Below are 14,917 nucleotides of genomic sequence, written 5' to 3' on the forward strand. Positions count from 1 at the left end.
AACTCCCAGGAATGCCAAATAAATAAATAAATTTAAAAATAAATCCCTTTTTTGGCTGCCTTGGTGCTGCTCCCGTGGGCAGTCGGGATTGACCCCAAATGGGCTCCAGGAGCATTGAAAATATTGATAATATTGGTAATATTGGTAATATTGGTAATATTGGTAATATTTGTAATATTGGTGATATTGGTTATATTGGTAATATTGGTGATATTGGTGATATTGGTGATATTGGTAATATTTTTAATATTTGTAATATTGGTAATATTGGTGATATTGGTAATATTGGTAATATTGATAATATTTGTAATATTGGTTATATTGGTAATATCGGTAATATTGGTTATATTGGTAATATTGCTAGGATTGCTAATATTGATAATATTGGTAGTATTTCTAATATTGCTAATATTGATAACAGTGCTAATATTGATGGTATTGGTAATATTGGTAATATGGCTAGTATTGATAATACTGATAATATTGCTAGTATTGTTAATATTGGTAATATTGCTGATATTGGTAATATTGGTAATATTGGTAATATTGCTGATATTGCTAGTATTGCTAATATTGATAATAGTGCTAATATTGGTAATATTGCTAATATTGATAATACTGATAATATTGGCAGTATTGCTAATATTGTTAATATTGCTGATATTGGTAATATTGGTAATAGTGCTAATATTGGTAATAGTGCTAATATTGCTGATATTGCTAGTATTGCTAATATTGATAATAGTGCTAATATTGATAATAGTGCTAATATTGCTAATATTGGTAATATTGGTAATATTGCTAGTATTGATAGTATTTGTAATTAATATTATTAATATTGCTAGTATTGATAGTATTTGTAATTAATATTATTAATATTGCTAGTATTGCTGATATTGTTAATATTAGAGGAAAAATAAGAGAAAAGCTGAGAGGCAGCAGGAAAAGAGAAAAAAGAAATAAAATCTGGGAAGAAGAAGAGCGAAGGCGCTCCCTCCCCTGGGCCGACACCGCGCGCGGAATTTTCCGGCACAGCGGCTCCGAATCTAGGTCAGGCCTAGGCTGAGCCTGAGCCGCGCCTGCCCGGCCTGGGGTTAGACCCGGGTCCAGATCGGGGTTAAAGCCGGGCTCATCCTGGGGTTAGACCCGGGCCCAGATCGGGGTTAAAGCCGGGCTCATCCTGGGGGTAAAGCCGGGTCCAGATCGGGGTTAAAGCCGGGCTCATCCTGGGGGTAAAGCCGGGTCCAGATCGGGGTTAAAGCCGGGGCCAGCTTGGGGTTAGACCCGGGCCCAGATCAGGGTTAAATCTGAGCCCATCTCGGGGTTAAAGCTGGGCCCATCTCGGGATTAAACCCGCACCCATCTTGGGGTTAAACCCGGGCCCACATCAGGGTTAAACCCGGGCCCATGTCGGGGTTAGACCTGGGCCCAGATCGGGGTTAGACCCGGGCCCATCTCGGGATTAAACCCACACCCATCTTGGGGTTAAACCCAAGCCCATCTCGGGGTTAGACCCGGGCCCATCTCGGTGTTAGACCCGGGCTCATCTCAGGGTTAGACCCCAGCCCATCTTGGGGTTAAACCCAAGCCCATCTTGGGGTTAAACCCAAGCCCATCTTGGGGTTAAACCCGAGCCCATCTCGGGGTTAAACCCGAGCCCATCTCGGGGTTAAACCCGAGCCCATCTTGGGGTAAACCCGAGCCCATCTTGGGGTTAAACCCGAGCCCATCTTGGGGTAAACCCGAGCCCATCTTGGGGTTAAACCCGAGCCCATCTTGGGGTTAAACCCGGGCCCATCTCAGGGTTAAACCCGGGCCCATCTTGGAGTTAAAGCCGGGCCCATCCTGGGGGTAAAGCCGGGCCCATCTCGGGGTTAAACCCGGGCCCATCTCAGGGTTAAATCCAGGCCCATCTTGGGGTTAAACCCGGGTCCATCTCGGGGTTAAACCCGGGTCCATCTCGGGGTTAAACCCGGGTTTCGCACGCCCAGCCCCACCAGGAATCCAGACCTGCTGAGAGGGGCATTCCCTGATTTCCAGACCCGGATCTCATCTCCCAAGGGAGGGAAATGCTGCATTTCCCTCTCCCGGTGCTAAATGCAGATTTTCCCACTGATGCACAGCCAGAGGAGTGAATCACGTGCCCACTTTAACATTCTTTACTCTTTTTTGCTCGTTGCTCTTTAAGTTCCATTAACTTCAGGGGGACCCCAAAATTTCTAATTTCTGTTCTTTATCACCTTCACTTCGAGAATTTGCTCCTTGTGGTCCCTTCCAGCTCTGAATCCTCCCTAATTCGGATTTACTGCTCCGGAATGGAATCCCAGCATTGCTGAGGTCACTGCTCTTCCCCCAAAATGAGCTTTAATCCGATTTTTCCTGGTTTTGCTGTTGAAAATTTTAAGCCGGGTGTTGAGGAGGACGAAGAGCAAGGGCTGAGGGTTGGGATTGCTGGGAAGAGCATCCCGATGTGTTTGGTTGGAAATTGGGGCTGGAATGGTTTGGGAGCGGTGCCTGGTGGCTCTCACAGGAGCAGGGGACACGGCTGTGCCTGTGGTGCTCGGGAGAAGCAGAAAAATCCCCTTTTTTTTGGGTTTTTCCCAGGTCTGGCCTGACTCTTCCAACAGGAACCCAGTTTAAAACTGGGCCCAGGGCTCGGGGAGGTTTTTTTCTCTCTGCTGTTCAAGTCCAGCCCCGTTTTTTGTGCTTTAATTCCTCCCCTGAGCCACGAGCTGTGCGTGGAACACACGGGTTCCACCCGGGCTCTCGGGGAGGTTTGGATTTGGGGGTCCTGCAGGCAGCTCTGATCCAGGATTTCCCTTCATTCCCTTCATTCCCTTCATTCCCTTCATTCCCTCCAATCCCTTCATTCCCTTCATTCCCTTCATTCCCTTCCCAAATCCGAATTTTCCAGGTGGGCTGGGGGGCCTGAGCTGCTGTTCCGGGTCAATCTCAGCTCCTTTCCTCCTCAAATCCCAATTTATCCCCAATTCCCGCCCCTCACCCGCTCCCACCTGTGGTTGCACCCCCGGGCCATTCCCAGAGGGGAAAATCCATGGAATTCAGCGGGATGGGGTTGCCATGGAGACCGTCACCATGGAGGCGTTGCCATGGTGACACTCCCGGGCGGGGATGGGAAGGACGCGGGGCCTTGGGAAGGAGGGGAAGGGAAAAGGGAAAGGGAAAGGGAAAAGGGAAATGGGGAAAGGGAAAGGGAAAAGGGGAAAAAGGGAAAAGGGAAAGGGAAAAGGGAAATGGGGAAAGGGAAAGGGGAAAGGGAAAAGGGAAAGGGAAAAGGGAAAAGGGAAAGGGGAAAGGGGAAAGGGAGAAGGGAGAAAAGGGAGAAAAGGGAAAGGGAAAAGGGAAAAGGAAAGGGAAAAGGGAAAGGGAAAAGGGAGAAAAGGGAAAGGGAAAAGGGAGAAGGGAAAAGGGAAAGGGGAAAGGGAAAAGGAAAGGGGAAGGGAAAAGGGAAAAGGGAAATGGGAAACAGGAAATGGGAAAAGGGAAAAGGGGAAAGGGGAAAAGGGGAAAGGGGACAGCTGGGGACAGCTCAGGGTATCTCCAAACCCTCCCTTTTCCAGCTGGGAGAGGCTTTGCTGGGAACACGGGAGTTGTGAGGGTGGGAGAGGCACGGATTTGAGGAGCTGGAGCTGGCAGGGCTGCGGGAGGAGGGAGGGAAGCGCTCCCAAAACATTCCCAAAACGTTCCCAAAATGTTCCCAAAGCATTCCCGGAACATTCCCGGAGCATTCCCGCTCCTGCTGCAGGGATTTGTGCCCCGGGACTGCCCCGGGATGAGCCGGGATCCCCCCGGGATGAGCCGGGATCCCCCGGGATGAGCCGGGATCCGCCCGGGATGAGCCGGGATCCCCCGGGATCCCCCCGGGATGAGCCGGGATCCCACCGGGATGAGCCGGGATCCCCCCGGGATGAGCCGGGATCCGCCCGGGATGAGCCGGGATCCCCCCGGGATGAGCCGGGATCCCCCCGGGATGAGCCGGGATCCCCCCGGGACTGCCCCGGGATGAGCCGGGATCCCCCCGGGATGAGCCGGGATCCCCCTGGGATGAGCCGGGATCCCCCCGGGATGAGCCGGGATCCCCCGGGATGAGCCGGGATCCCCCCGGGATGAGCCGGGATCCCCCCGGGATGAGCCGGGACTGCCCCGGGATGAGCCGGGATCCCCCCGGGATGAGCCGGGATCCCCCGGGATGAGCCGGGATCTCCCCGGGATGAGCCGGGATCCCCCGGGATGAGCCGGGATCCCCCGGGATGAGCCGGGATCCCCCGGGATGAGCCGGGATCCCCCCGGGATGAGCCGGGACTGCCCCGGGATGAGCCGGGATCCCCCGGGATGAGCCGGGATCCCCCCGGATGAGCCGGGATCCCCCGGGATCCCCCGGGATCCCCCGGGATGAGCTCACTGCGAGCTGGGGGAGCCAGGCCAGGGGAGAACCTCAGAGGTGCTCCCTGCGTGGTTTTATGGAGAATTTCAGAGGTTTAATAAATAATTTTAGAGGTGTTATGTGGAATTTTAGGTGGTTTATGAATCATTGTAGAGGTTTTCTGTAGAAGTTTAGATGTTTTCTACATCATTTTAGAGGTTTTCTACATATTTTTAGAGGTTTTCTGGAGAATTTTAGAGGTTTAATAAATGATTTTGGAGGTTTCATAAATAATTTTAGATGTTTTCTGGAGAATTTTAGAGGTTTCATAAATAATTTTAGAGGTTTTCTGGAGAATTTTAGAGGTTTAACAAATAATTTTGGAGGTTTTCTGTAGAATTTTAAAGGTTTAACAAATAATTTTAGAGGTTTTCTGGAGAATTTTAGAGATTTAACAAATAATTTTGGAGGTTTTCTGTAGAAGTTTAGAGATTTAACAAATAATTTTGGAAGTTTTCTGTAGAAGTTTAGAGGTTTTATGTCAATTTTTTCTCTAATTTTCTGCAAAAGGGAATAAACCCCTCAGGGCGAGCAAAACTCTGGGACCTCATTCTGTCAACACCTGAGTGAGGAGGAATTCCTAAAAATAAAAAAAAACCCCAAAAACCAAACCAAAACAAAACAAAAACCAAAAAAACCCAAAAAAACCCCAAAAAAACCAACAAAAAACCCAAAAAACAAAAAAACCCAAACCAAACCAAACCAAAACAAAACAACAAAAAAAACCCAAAAAAACCCCCCCAAAAAAACCACCAAAAAACCCAAAAAAACCCCACCAAAAACCAAAAAAAACCCAAAAAACAAACAAACAAACAAAACCCACCAAAAAAAAACCAACCAAAAAACAAAAATAAAACAAAACAAAACAAAACAAACCCCAAAAAAACCCCCCAAAACCCCCCAAAAATCCATTTTTTTCCTTTTTAAACCCCAAAGCCATCCAGAAAAATGCACAAAGAGCAGCTCATCCCTTCCCTGGGAAGGGCTTGGGACGAGGCCAGGGATTGTTTTCCCTCCCCTCCTGCCGGAAAAGGTCCTGGCAGAGCTCCGGGAACAGCAGGAAATGTTCAGGGCACGGGGCCAGGCGGGGCTGGGGCTGCCCAGGGCTGAAATCTCATTTATTTTGGGGTGAAAAATTCAATTCCTGCCAGGGCTGGGTCCCTGAAATCTCATTTATTATTTTGGGGTGAAAAATTCAATTCCTGCCAGGGGCTGAGCTGGGCATCCCCAGTGTTGGGACGGGGCTGAAATCTCATTTATTTTCGGGGTGAAAAATTCGATTCCTGCCAGGGCTGGGTCCCTGCAGCTGCCAGAGGCTGCCCAGCACTGGGATCTGCCCGAAATCTCATTTATTTTGGGGTGAAAAATTCAATTCCTGCCAGGGGCTAAGCTGGACACCCCCAGCACTGGGACAGTGCTGAAATCTCATTTATTTTGGGGTGAAAAATTTAATTCCTGCCAGAGCTGGGTCCCTGCAGCTGCCAGGGGCTGAGCTGGGCACTCCCAGTGTTGGGATAGGGCTGAAATCTCATTTATTTTGGGGTGAAAAATTCAATTCCTGCCAGGGTCTGAGCTGGGCACCCCCAGCACTGGGACCTGCCTGAAATCTCATTTATTTTGGGGTGAAAAATTCAATTCCTGCCAGGGTCTAAGCTGGACACCCCCAGTGTTGGGACAGGGCTGAAATCTCATTTATTTTGGGGTGAAAAATTCAATTCCTGCCAGGGTCTAAGCTGGACACCCCCAGTGTTGGGACAGGGCTGAAATCTCATTTATTTTGGGGTGAAAAATTCAATTCCTGCCAGAGGCTAAGCTGGGCACACCCAGTGCTGGGACCTGCCTGAAATCTCATTTATTTTGGGGTGAAAATATTCAATTCCTGCCAGGGTCTAAGCTGGACACCCCCAGTGCTGGGACAGTGCTGAAATCTCATTTATTTTGGGGTGAAAAATTCGATTCCTGTGAGGGGCTGAGCTGGGCACCCCCAGTGTTGGGACCTGCCCAAAATCTCATTTATTTTGGCATTTATTCCTGCTGGAAGAGGATTTTTTAGGAATTTCTCACTCAGGTGTTAACAGAATGAGACATCAAAGTTTTGCTCACTTAGTGCTGTTTATTCCCCTCTGAATTCCTGCTGGAATGGGATTTTTTTTTTGTTTATTCCCCTCTGAATTCCTGCTGGAATGGGATTTTTTTTGTTTGTTTATTCCCCTCTGAATTCCTGCTGGAATGGGATTTTTTTTTTGTTTATTCCCCTCTGAATTCCTGCTGGAATGGGATTTTTTTTTTGTTTATTCCCCTCTGAATTCCTGCTGAAATGGGATTTTTTGGGAATTCCTCATACAGGTGTTGACAGCAGGAGCTTTTTAGGAAAAAAAGAGGATTCTTTTAGGAATTCCTCACTCAGGTGTTAACAGAATGAGACATCAAAGTTTTGCTCACTTGGTGAAGTTTATTCCCCTCTGAATTCCTGCTGGAATGGGAATTTTTTTTTGTTTATTCCCCTCTGAATTCCTGCTGAAATGGGATTTTTTTTTGTTTATTCCCCTCTGAATTCCTGCTGAAATGGGATTTTTTTTTTGTTTATTCCCCTCTGAATTCCTGCTGAAATGGGAATCTTTTTTGTTTATTCCCCTCTGAATTCCTGCTGAAATGGGAATCTTTTTTGTTTATTCCCCTCTGAATTCCTGCTGAAATGGGATTTTATTTTTGTTTATTCCCCTCTGAATTCCTGCTGAAATGGGATTTTTGGGGAATTCCTCATACAGGTGTTGACAGCAGGAGCTTTTTAGGAAAAAAAGAGGATTTTTTAGGAATTCCTCACTCAGGTGTTAACAGAATGAGACACCAAAGTTTTGCTCATTTGGTGGGGTTTATTCCTCTCTGAATTCCTGCTGAAATGGGATTTTTTTTTTGGTTTATTCCCTCTAAATTCCTGCTGAAATGGGATTTTTTTTTTTGTTTATTCCCCTCTGAATTCCTGCTGAAATGGGAATTTTTTTTGTTTATTCCCCTCTGAATTCCTGCTGAAATGGGATTTTTTTGGAATTCCTCATACATGTGTTGACAGCAGGAGCTTTTTAGGAAAAAAAGAGGATTTTTTTAGGAACTCCTCACTCAGGTGTGGACCCCACAAGATCCCAGAGTTTTGCTCACTCAGAGCTGTTTATTCCTCACTGAATTCCTGCTGAAATGGGATTTTTTTTTTTGTTTATTCCTCTCTGAATTCCTGCTGAAATGGAAATTTTTTTTTGTTTATTCCCCTCTGAATTCCTGCTGAAATGGGATTTTTTGGGGAATTTCTCCTCCCCCAGGTGCTGAGAGCAGCCCGGATCCCTGTGGGATGGCTGAGGTGGAATTTCCTCATCCCTGGGGAGTCATCCCAGGTCCTGCCCCGCTTGTGTAACTCCGCGTGGGAGGATTTAAATTTGGGAACTGGCACAGCCCGTGAGCGCTGAAATTCCTGTTCCTCGAGGGAAAAGCAGCGCATTAGTGAGCAGAAAAAGGAGATTTTATACCCCAAAAACCCCCAAACCTCGAGGGAAAATCAGAACCAGTGGGCTCTGGCAGGAAAAGGACATTTTATACCCCAAAACCTCAAAGGAAAAGCAGAATCAGTGGGCTCTGGGAGTGCATTAGTGAGCAGAAAAATGGCATTTTATACCCCAAAATTTTGGGTTTGGTGTGACCTTGAAGGGTTGGAAATCAGGTGTTGATCAGGCCCTGAGATGCAAAAATTAAAATGCTCTGGGAGTGCATCAATGAGCAGAAAAAGGACATTTTAAACCTCAAAAACATCAAAGGAAAAGCAGAATTAGTGGGCTCTGGCAGGAAAAAGACATTTTATACCCCAAAATTTGGGTTTGCTGTGCCCCTAAAGGGTTGGAAATCAGGTGTTGATCAGGCCCTGAGATGCAGAAATTAAAATGCTCTGGGATTGTATCAGTGAGCAGGAAAAAGACATTTTAAACCTCCAAAAACCTCATTTTATACCCCAAAACCTCAACAGAAAATCAGAACCAGTGGGCTCTGGAAGGAAAACGACATTTTATACCCCAAAATTTGGGTGTGGTGTGCCCTTAAAAGATGGGAAATCAGATATTCCCTGAGATGCAGAAATTAAAATGCTCTGGGATTGCATCAATGAGCAGGAAAAGGACATTTTATACCCCAAAAACCCCCAAACCTCGAGGGAAAATCAGAACCAGTGGGCTCTGGCAGAAAAAGGACATTTTATACCCCAAAATTTGGGTGTGGTGTGCCCTTAAAGGGTGGGAAATCAGATATTCATCAGACCCTGAGATGCAAAAATTAAAATGCTCTGGGATTGTATCAGTGAGCAGGAAAAAGACATTTTATACCCCAAAAACCCCCAAACCTCGAGGGAAAATCAGGCTCAGTGGGCTCTGGGATTGTATCAGTGAGCAGGAAAAGCCCCAAATTCTTTTAACCCCCCAAAAAGGACATTTTAAACCCCAAAACTTGGAAATTTTTTGTGTGGTGTGCCCTTGAAGGGTGGAAAATCAGACCCTGAGATGCAGAAATTAAAATGGTCCTTGGTACCACGAGGTCTGAAAACTCTGCTCACCTCGGAATTCCCCAAAGAATTCCTGCTGAAATGTGATTTTTTTAGGAATTCCTCACTCAGTTTTTAACAGAACAAAGTCCCAGGGGGGTTTATTCCCCAAAGAATTCCTGCTGAAATGTGATTTTTTTAGGAATTCCTCACTCAGTTTTTAACAGAACAAGGTCCCAGGGGGGTTTATTCCCCAATGAATTCCTGCTGAAATGTGATTTTTTTTTAGGAATTCCTCACTCAGTTTTTAACAGAACAAGGTCCCAGGGGGTTTATTCCACAATTAATTCCTGCTGGAATGTGATTTTTTTTGGGAATTCCTCACTTTTTAACAGAACAAGGTTCCAAGGGGGTTTATTCCCCAAAGAATTCCTGCTGAAATGTGATTTTTTTTTTTAGGAATTCCTCAGTTTTTAACAGAACAAGGTCCCAGGTGGGTTTATTCCACAATTAATTCCTGCTGAAATGTGATTTTTTTAGGAATTCCTCACTCAGTTTTTAACAGAACAAGGTCCCAGGGGGGTTTATTCCCCAAAGAATCCCTGCTGAAATGTGATTTTTTTTAGGAATTCCTCAGTTTTTAACAGAACAAAGTCCCAGGGGGGTTTATTCCCCAATGAATTCCTGCTGGAATGTGATTTTTTTTAGGAATTCCTCAGTTTTTAACAGAACAAAGTCCCGGGGGGGTTTATTCCACAATGAATTCCTGCTGAAATGTGATTTTTTTTTTTAGGAATTCCTCGCTCAGGTGCTGACGAGGAATCCAGGGGAGAAGGGGGGAGAATAAATAACATTTTCTGAAGGAGAAGCATCCCCAGAAAATCCAGCTCTTCCCCCTTTCCCGGCTGCTTTTTGTGTGCAGCTCCAGGAAACCGAGCGGAAAAATCGAATTTGGCAGCGGGAGCGTGAAGGGACACGAGTCCCAAACCCGGGGACAAAAATAGCCGGGAAAGAGGGGAAAAAAGCCTGAAAAGAGCCTTTGAAAAAATTCCCTTTTCTCTCCAAAAGCTTTGCCCCCGGGCACAGCCACGCCGCCCTGTGATTCCATGGAAAAACTCCTTTTATTTTTATTTTTATTTTTATTTTTATTTTTATTTTTATTTTTATTTTTATTTTTATTTTTTGGTGATTTTGTCCCTGTTTTCCAAGGGCTGGTGGTGGCAGATGGGTGGTGGTCAGGTCCTGTGTGATTCCATGGAAAAACTCCTTTTATTTTTATTTTTATTTTTATTTTTATTTTTATTTTTATTTTTATTTTTATTTTTATTGTGATTTTTGGTTGTGTTTTCCAAGGGCTGGTGGTGGCAGATTGGTGGTAGCCAGCTCCTGTGTGATTAAATGGAAAAACTCCTTTTATTTTTATTTTTATTGTGATTTTTGGCCGTGTTTTCCTAGCACTGGTGGTGGCAGATGGGTGGTGGTCAGCTCCTGTGTGATTCCATGGAAAAACTCCTTTTATTTTTATTTTTTTTGTGATTTTTGGTTGTGTTTTCCAAGCCTGGTGGTGGCAGATGGGTGGTGGTCAGCTCCTGTGTGATTCCATGGAAAAACTCCTTTTATTTTTATTTTTATTGTGATTTTTGGCCGTGTTTTCCAAGCGCTGGTGGTGGCAGATGGGTGGTGGTCAGCTCCTGTGTGATTAAATGGAAAAACTCCTTTTATTTTTATTTTTATTGTGATTTTTGGCCGTGTTTTCTGAGCACTGGTAGTGGCAGGTGGATGGTGACCAGCTCCTGTGTGATTCCATGGAAAAACTCCTTTTATTTTTATTTTTATTGTGATTTTTTGCCGTGTTTTCTGAGCGCTGGTGGCCCAGCCCTTTCCCGGCCTCTCCCCCAGTCCCCACCAACCATCAATTAACCATTCCCTGTTGCTAATTAACGATTCCTCCAGCCATCAATTAACCATTCCCTGTTGCTAATTAACGATTCCTCCTCTCTTGCAGGGCCACCATCGATGAGGTGGAAACGGACGTGGTGGAGATCGAGGCCAAGCTGGACAAGGTGAGGGCTCCTGGTGGGGAGTGGGGTTCCTGCAGGTGTCCCCTAAAATCTGAGCCCATTTCCAGCTGAAAATTGGGAATTAATTTAATTTTATTAAGTGTTTATCACCCCAGGCTTGGGTTCCTCTGAGCTGGGCCAGGAGCTCCAGGCAGGTCCTGCTGGTGGATCTCGACCTCCCTGTCCTGCTGCTGGATCTGGTGGGATCCCAGCTCAGGAATGGGGTTCCTGCAGGTGTCCCCTAAAATCTGAGCCCATTTCCAGCTGAAAATTGGGAATTAATTTAATTTTATTAAGTGTTTGGCACCCCAGGCTTGGGTTCCTCTGAGCTGGGCCAGGAGCTCCAGGCAGGTCCTGCTGGTGGATCTCGATCTCCTTTTGTCCTGCTGCTGGATCTGGTGGGATCCCAGCTCAGGAGTGGGGTTCCTGCAGGTGTCCCCTAAAATCTGAGACCTTTTCCAGCTGAAAATTTTGTTTTTAGGGTTGTCCCCAGGCCTGGGGCTCCTCTGAGCTGGGACAGGAGCTCCAGGCAGGTCCTGCTGGTGGATCTCGATCTCCTTTTGTCCTGCTCCTGGATCTGGTGTGGCCCCAGCTCAGGAGTGGGGTTCCTGCAGGTGTTCCCTAAAATCTGAGCCCATTTCCAGCTGGTAAATTCATATTTAGCACCCCTGGCTTGTCCCCAGGGCTCCTCTGAGGCGGGGCAGGAGCTCCAGGCAGGTCCTGCTGGTGGGTATCGACCTCCCTGTCCTGCTCCTGGATCCCATGGGGGTGACACTGCCTCGGGGACTTCCTCCAGAGCTGGATGTCCCCTCTGCACCCCCTTGGTGCCACTGGGGGTTGGGTTTGGGGTTTGTTCTGCTCCTGCAGCCCCAAATCTTTGGGGTCTGTTTTGGGGTTTGTTCTATTCCTGCAGCCCCAAAGCTTTGGGGTTTATTTTGGGGTTTGTTCTACTCCAGCAGCCCTGAGGATTTGGGGTTTATTTTGGGGTTTGTTTTGGGGTTTATTTTGCTCCTGCAGCCCCAAAGCTTTGGGATTTATTTTGGGTTTGGGGTTTGTTCTGCTCCTGTAGCCCCAAAGCTTTAAGGTTTATTTTGGGGATTTGGGGCTTGTTCTATTCCTGCAGCCCCAAAGCTTTGGGGTTTATTTTGGGTTTGGGGTTTGTTCAGCTCCGTCAGCCCCAAAGTTCTGAGGTCTGGTTTGGGGTTTGGGGTTCATTCTGCTCCTGCAGCCCCAAAGCTTTGGGGTCTATTTTGGGGATTTGGGGTTTGTTCTACTCCTGCAGCCCCGAGGGTTTGGGGTCTGTTTTGGGGTTTATTCTGCTCCTGCAGCCCCAAATCTCTGGGGTCTGTTTTGGGGTTTGTTCTATTCCTGCAGCTCCAAAGCTTTGGGGTCTATTTTGGAGTTTGTTCTGCTCCTGCAGCCCCGAGGGTTTGGGGTCTGTTTGGGGGATTTGGGGTTTGTTCTGCTCCTGCAGCCCCAAATCTTTAGGGTCTGTTTTGGGGTTTATTCTGCTCCAGCAGCCCCGAGGCTTTGGGGTTTATTTTGGGGTTTGGGGTTTGTTCTACTCCAGCAGCCCCAAAGCTTTGGGGTCTGTTTTGGGGTTTGTTCTACCCCCGAGGATTTGGGGTCTATTTTGGGGTTTATTCTGTTCCTGCAGCCCTGAGGCTTTGGGGTTTATTTTGGGTTTGTTCTACTCCAGCAGCCCCAAATCTTTGGGGTCTGTTTTGGGGTTTATTCTGCTCCTGCAGCCCTGAGGATTTGGGGTTTATTTTGGGGATTTGTTCTATTCCTGCAGCCCCGAGGGTTTGGGGTTTATTTTGGGGATTTGGGGTTTTTTTTGCTCCAGCAGCCCTGAGGATTTGGGGTCTGTTTTGGGGTTTGTTCTATTCCTGCAGCTCCAAAGCTTTGGGGTCTATTTTGGGGTTTGTTTTGCTCCAGCAGCCCCGAGGGTTTGGGGTTTATTTTGGGGTTTGTTCTACCCCCGAGGGTTTGGGCTCTGTTTTGGGGTTTGGGGTTTGTTTTGCTCCAGCAGCCCCAAAGCTTTGGGGTCTATTTTGGAGTTTGTTCTGCTCCTGCAGCCCCGAGGGTTTGGGGTTTATTTTGGGGATTTGGGGTTTGTTCTGCTCCAGCAGCCCTGAGGATTTGGGCTCTGTTTTGGGGTTTGTTCTACCCCCGAGGGTTTGGGCTCTGTTTTGGGGTGGGAGCTGTTGGGTGCCCTCACGTCCCAGCTGTCCCAGGCCGTGCCCAGGCAGGGATGTGACACTGGCATTGTCCCTCTCTGGCCATTCTGCATTCTCCTGGTGATTTTTAGGACCCAGTTTTTCGTTTAGATCTGAGCTTGTGATGGAAATTGGCTTTTTCCTCCCCCGCTCCTCCTCGTCTGAGACAACAAAAATAGAAAGAAAGCGAGGAGAGGAGCCAGGAGCTGCTGGCTTTTATCTGTGAGATTCCCCCGGGCAGGCAGGGATGAAATCCTGTCTGAGGGAGGGAGGAGGGAGCTGGGTGGGAGCCACCAGCCCTGGGCAAGGCTGTGTCCTATAAAACCCATTTACCCATGCTGGGAGAGCTTTGTCTGCACTGGTGGCACTGGGAGGGACTTGGGGTCTGAATTTAGAGAGGAAGGGGTGAAAACTGCTCGGGTTGTGGCAGTGGGAGGTTGCAGAGGGATCTGAGGTCTGAATTTAAAGCAAATTTAGAGAGCAGGGGGTGAAAATTGCTCAGGTTGTGGTGCTGGGAGGCTGCAGAGGGATTTGAGGTCTGAATTTAAAGCAAATTTAGAGAGGAAGGGGTGAAAATTGCTCAGGTTGTGGTGCTGGGAGGCTGCAGAAGGATTTGGGATCTAAATTTAGAGAGGAAGGGGTGAAAACTCCTCAAGTTGTGGTGCTGGGAGGCTGCAGAGGGGTTTGGGATCTGAATTTAGAGATCAGGGGGTGAAAACTGCTCAGTTTGTGGTGCTGGAAGGCTGCAGAGGGATTTGGGGTCTGAATTTAAAGGAAATTTATAGATCAGGGGGTGAAAACTGCTCAGGTTGTGGCACTGAGAGGTTTCAGGAGGATTTGGGGTCTGAATTTAAAGGAGATTTAGAGATCAGGGGGTGAAAATTGCTCAGTTTGTGGTGCTGGGGAGGCTGCAGAGGGATTTTGGGTCTGAATTTAAAGCAAATTTAGAGATCAGGGGGTGAAAACTCCTCGGGTTGTGGTGCTGGGAGGCTGCAGAGAGATTTGGGATCTGAATTTAAAGCAAATTTAGAGAGGAAGGGGTGAAAATTGCTCAGGTTGTGGCACTGAGAGGTTTCAGGAGGATTTGGCGTCTGAATTTAAAGGAGATTTAGAGAGAAAGGGGTGAAAACTGCTCAGGTTGTGGTGCTGAGAGGCTGCAGAAGGATTTGAGGCCTGAATTTAAAGCAAATTTAGAGAGCAGGGGGTGAAAACTTCTCGGGTTGTGGCACTGAGAGGCTGCAGAAGGATTTGGGGTCTGAATTTAGAGAGGAAAGGGTGAAAACTGCTCAGGTTGTGGCACTGAGAGGTTTCAGGAGGATTTGGGGTCTGAATTTAAAGCAAATTTAGAGAGGAAGGGGTGAAAACTGCTCAGGTTGTGGCACGGGGAGGCTTCAGGAGGATTTGGGGTCTGAATTTAAAGGAGATTTAGAGATCAGGGGGTGAAAATTGCTCAGGTTGTGGTGCTGGGGAGGCTGCAGAGGGATTTGGGGTCTGAATTTAAAGCAAATTTAGAGAGGAAGGGATGAGAACTGCTCAGGCTGTGGCAGGGAGGGATCTGGAGCAATCCCGGAGCTGGGAATTCTGGAGTCACCGTCAGCCCCAGGCTGGGCTGGAATTTGCAGCTGCAGAACCGCTGGAAATTCACTCCAATCCTGTTCCAGTCCATTCCTCCGAGGGT

The 14,917-nt window shown here is 47.4% G+C and overlaps 1 protein-coding gene across 1 annotated transcript in view; it reads left to right on the forward strand.

The window, feature by feature from the left end:
- Positions 1–14,917, forward strand: part of ACAP3 (ArfGAP with coiled-coil, ankyrin repeat and PH domains 3) — a 73,146-nt gene that overhangs the window by 14,206 nt on the left and 44,023 nt on the right. Inside the window, 1 exon segment of the mRNA XM_063417320.1 lies at positions 10,966–11,023. Within this exon segment, the coding sequence (XP_063273390.1) occupies positions 10,966–11,023 (58 nt within the window).

The sequence above is a fragment of the Prinia subflava genome, chromosome 21 (genome assembly GCF_021018805.1).
Source record: "Prinia subflava isolate CZ2003 ecotype Zambia chromosome 21, Cam_Psub_1.2, whole genome shotgun sequence".
NCBI classification, from domain to species: domain Eukaryota; kingdom Metazoa; phylum Chordata; class Aves; order Passeriformes; family Cisticolidae; genus Prinia; species Prinia subflava.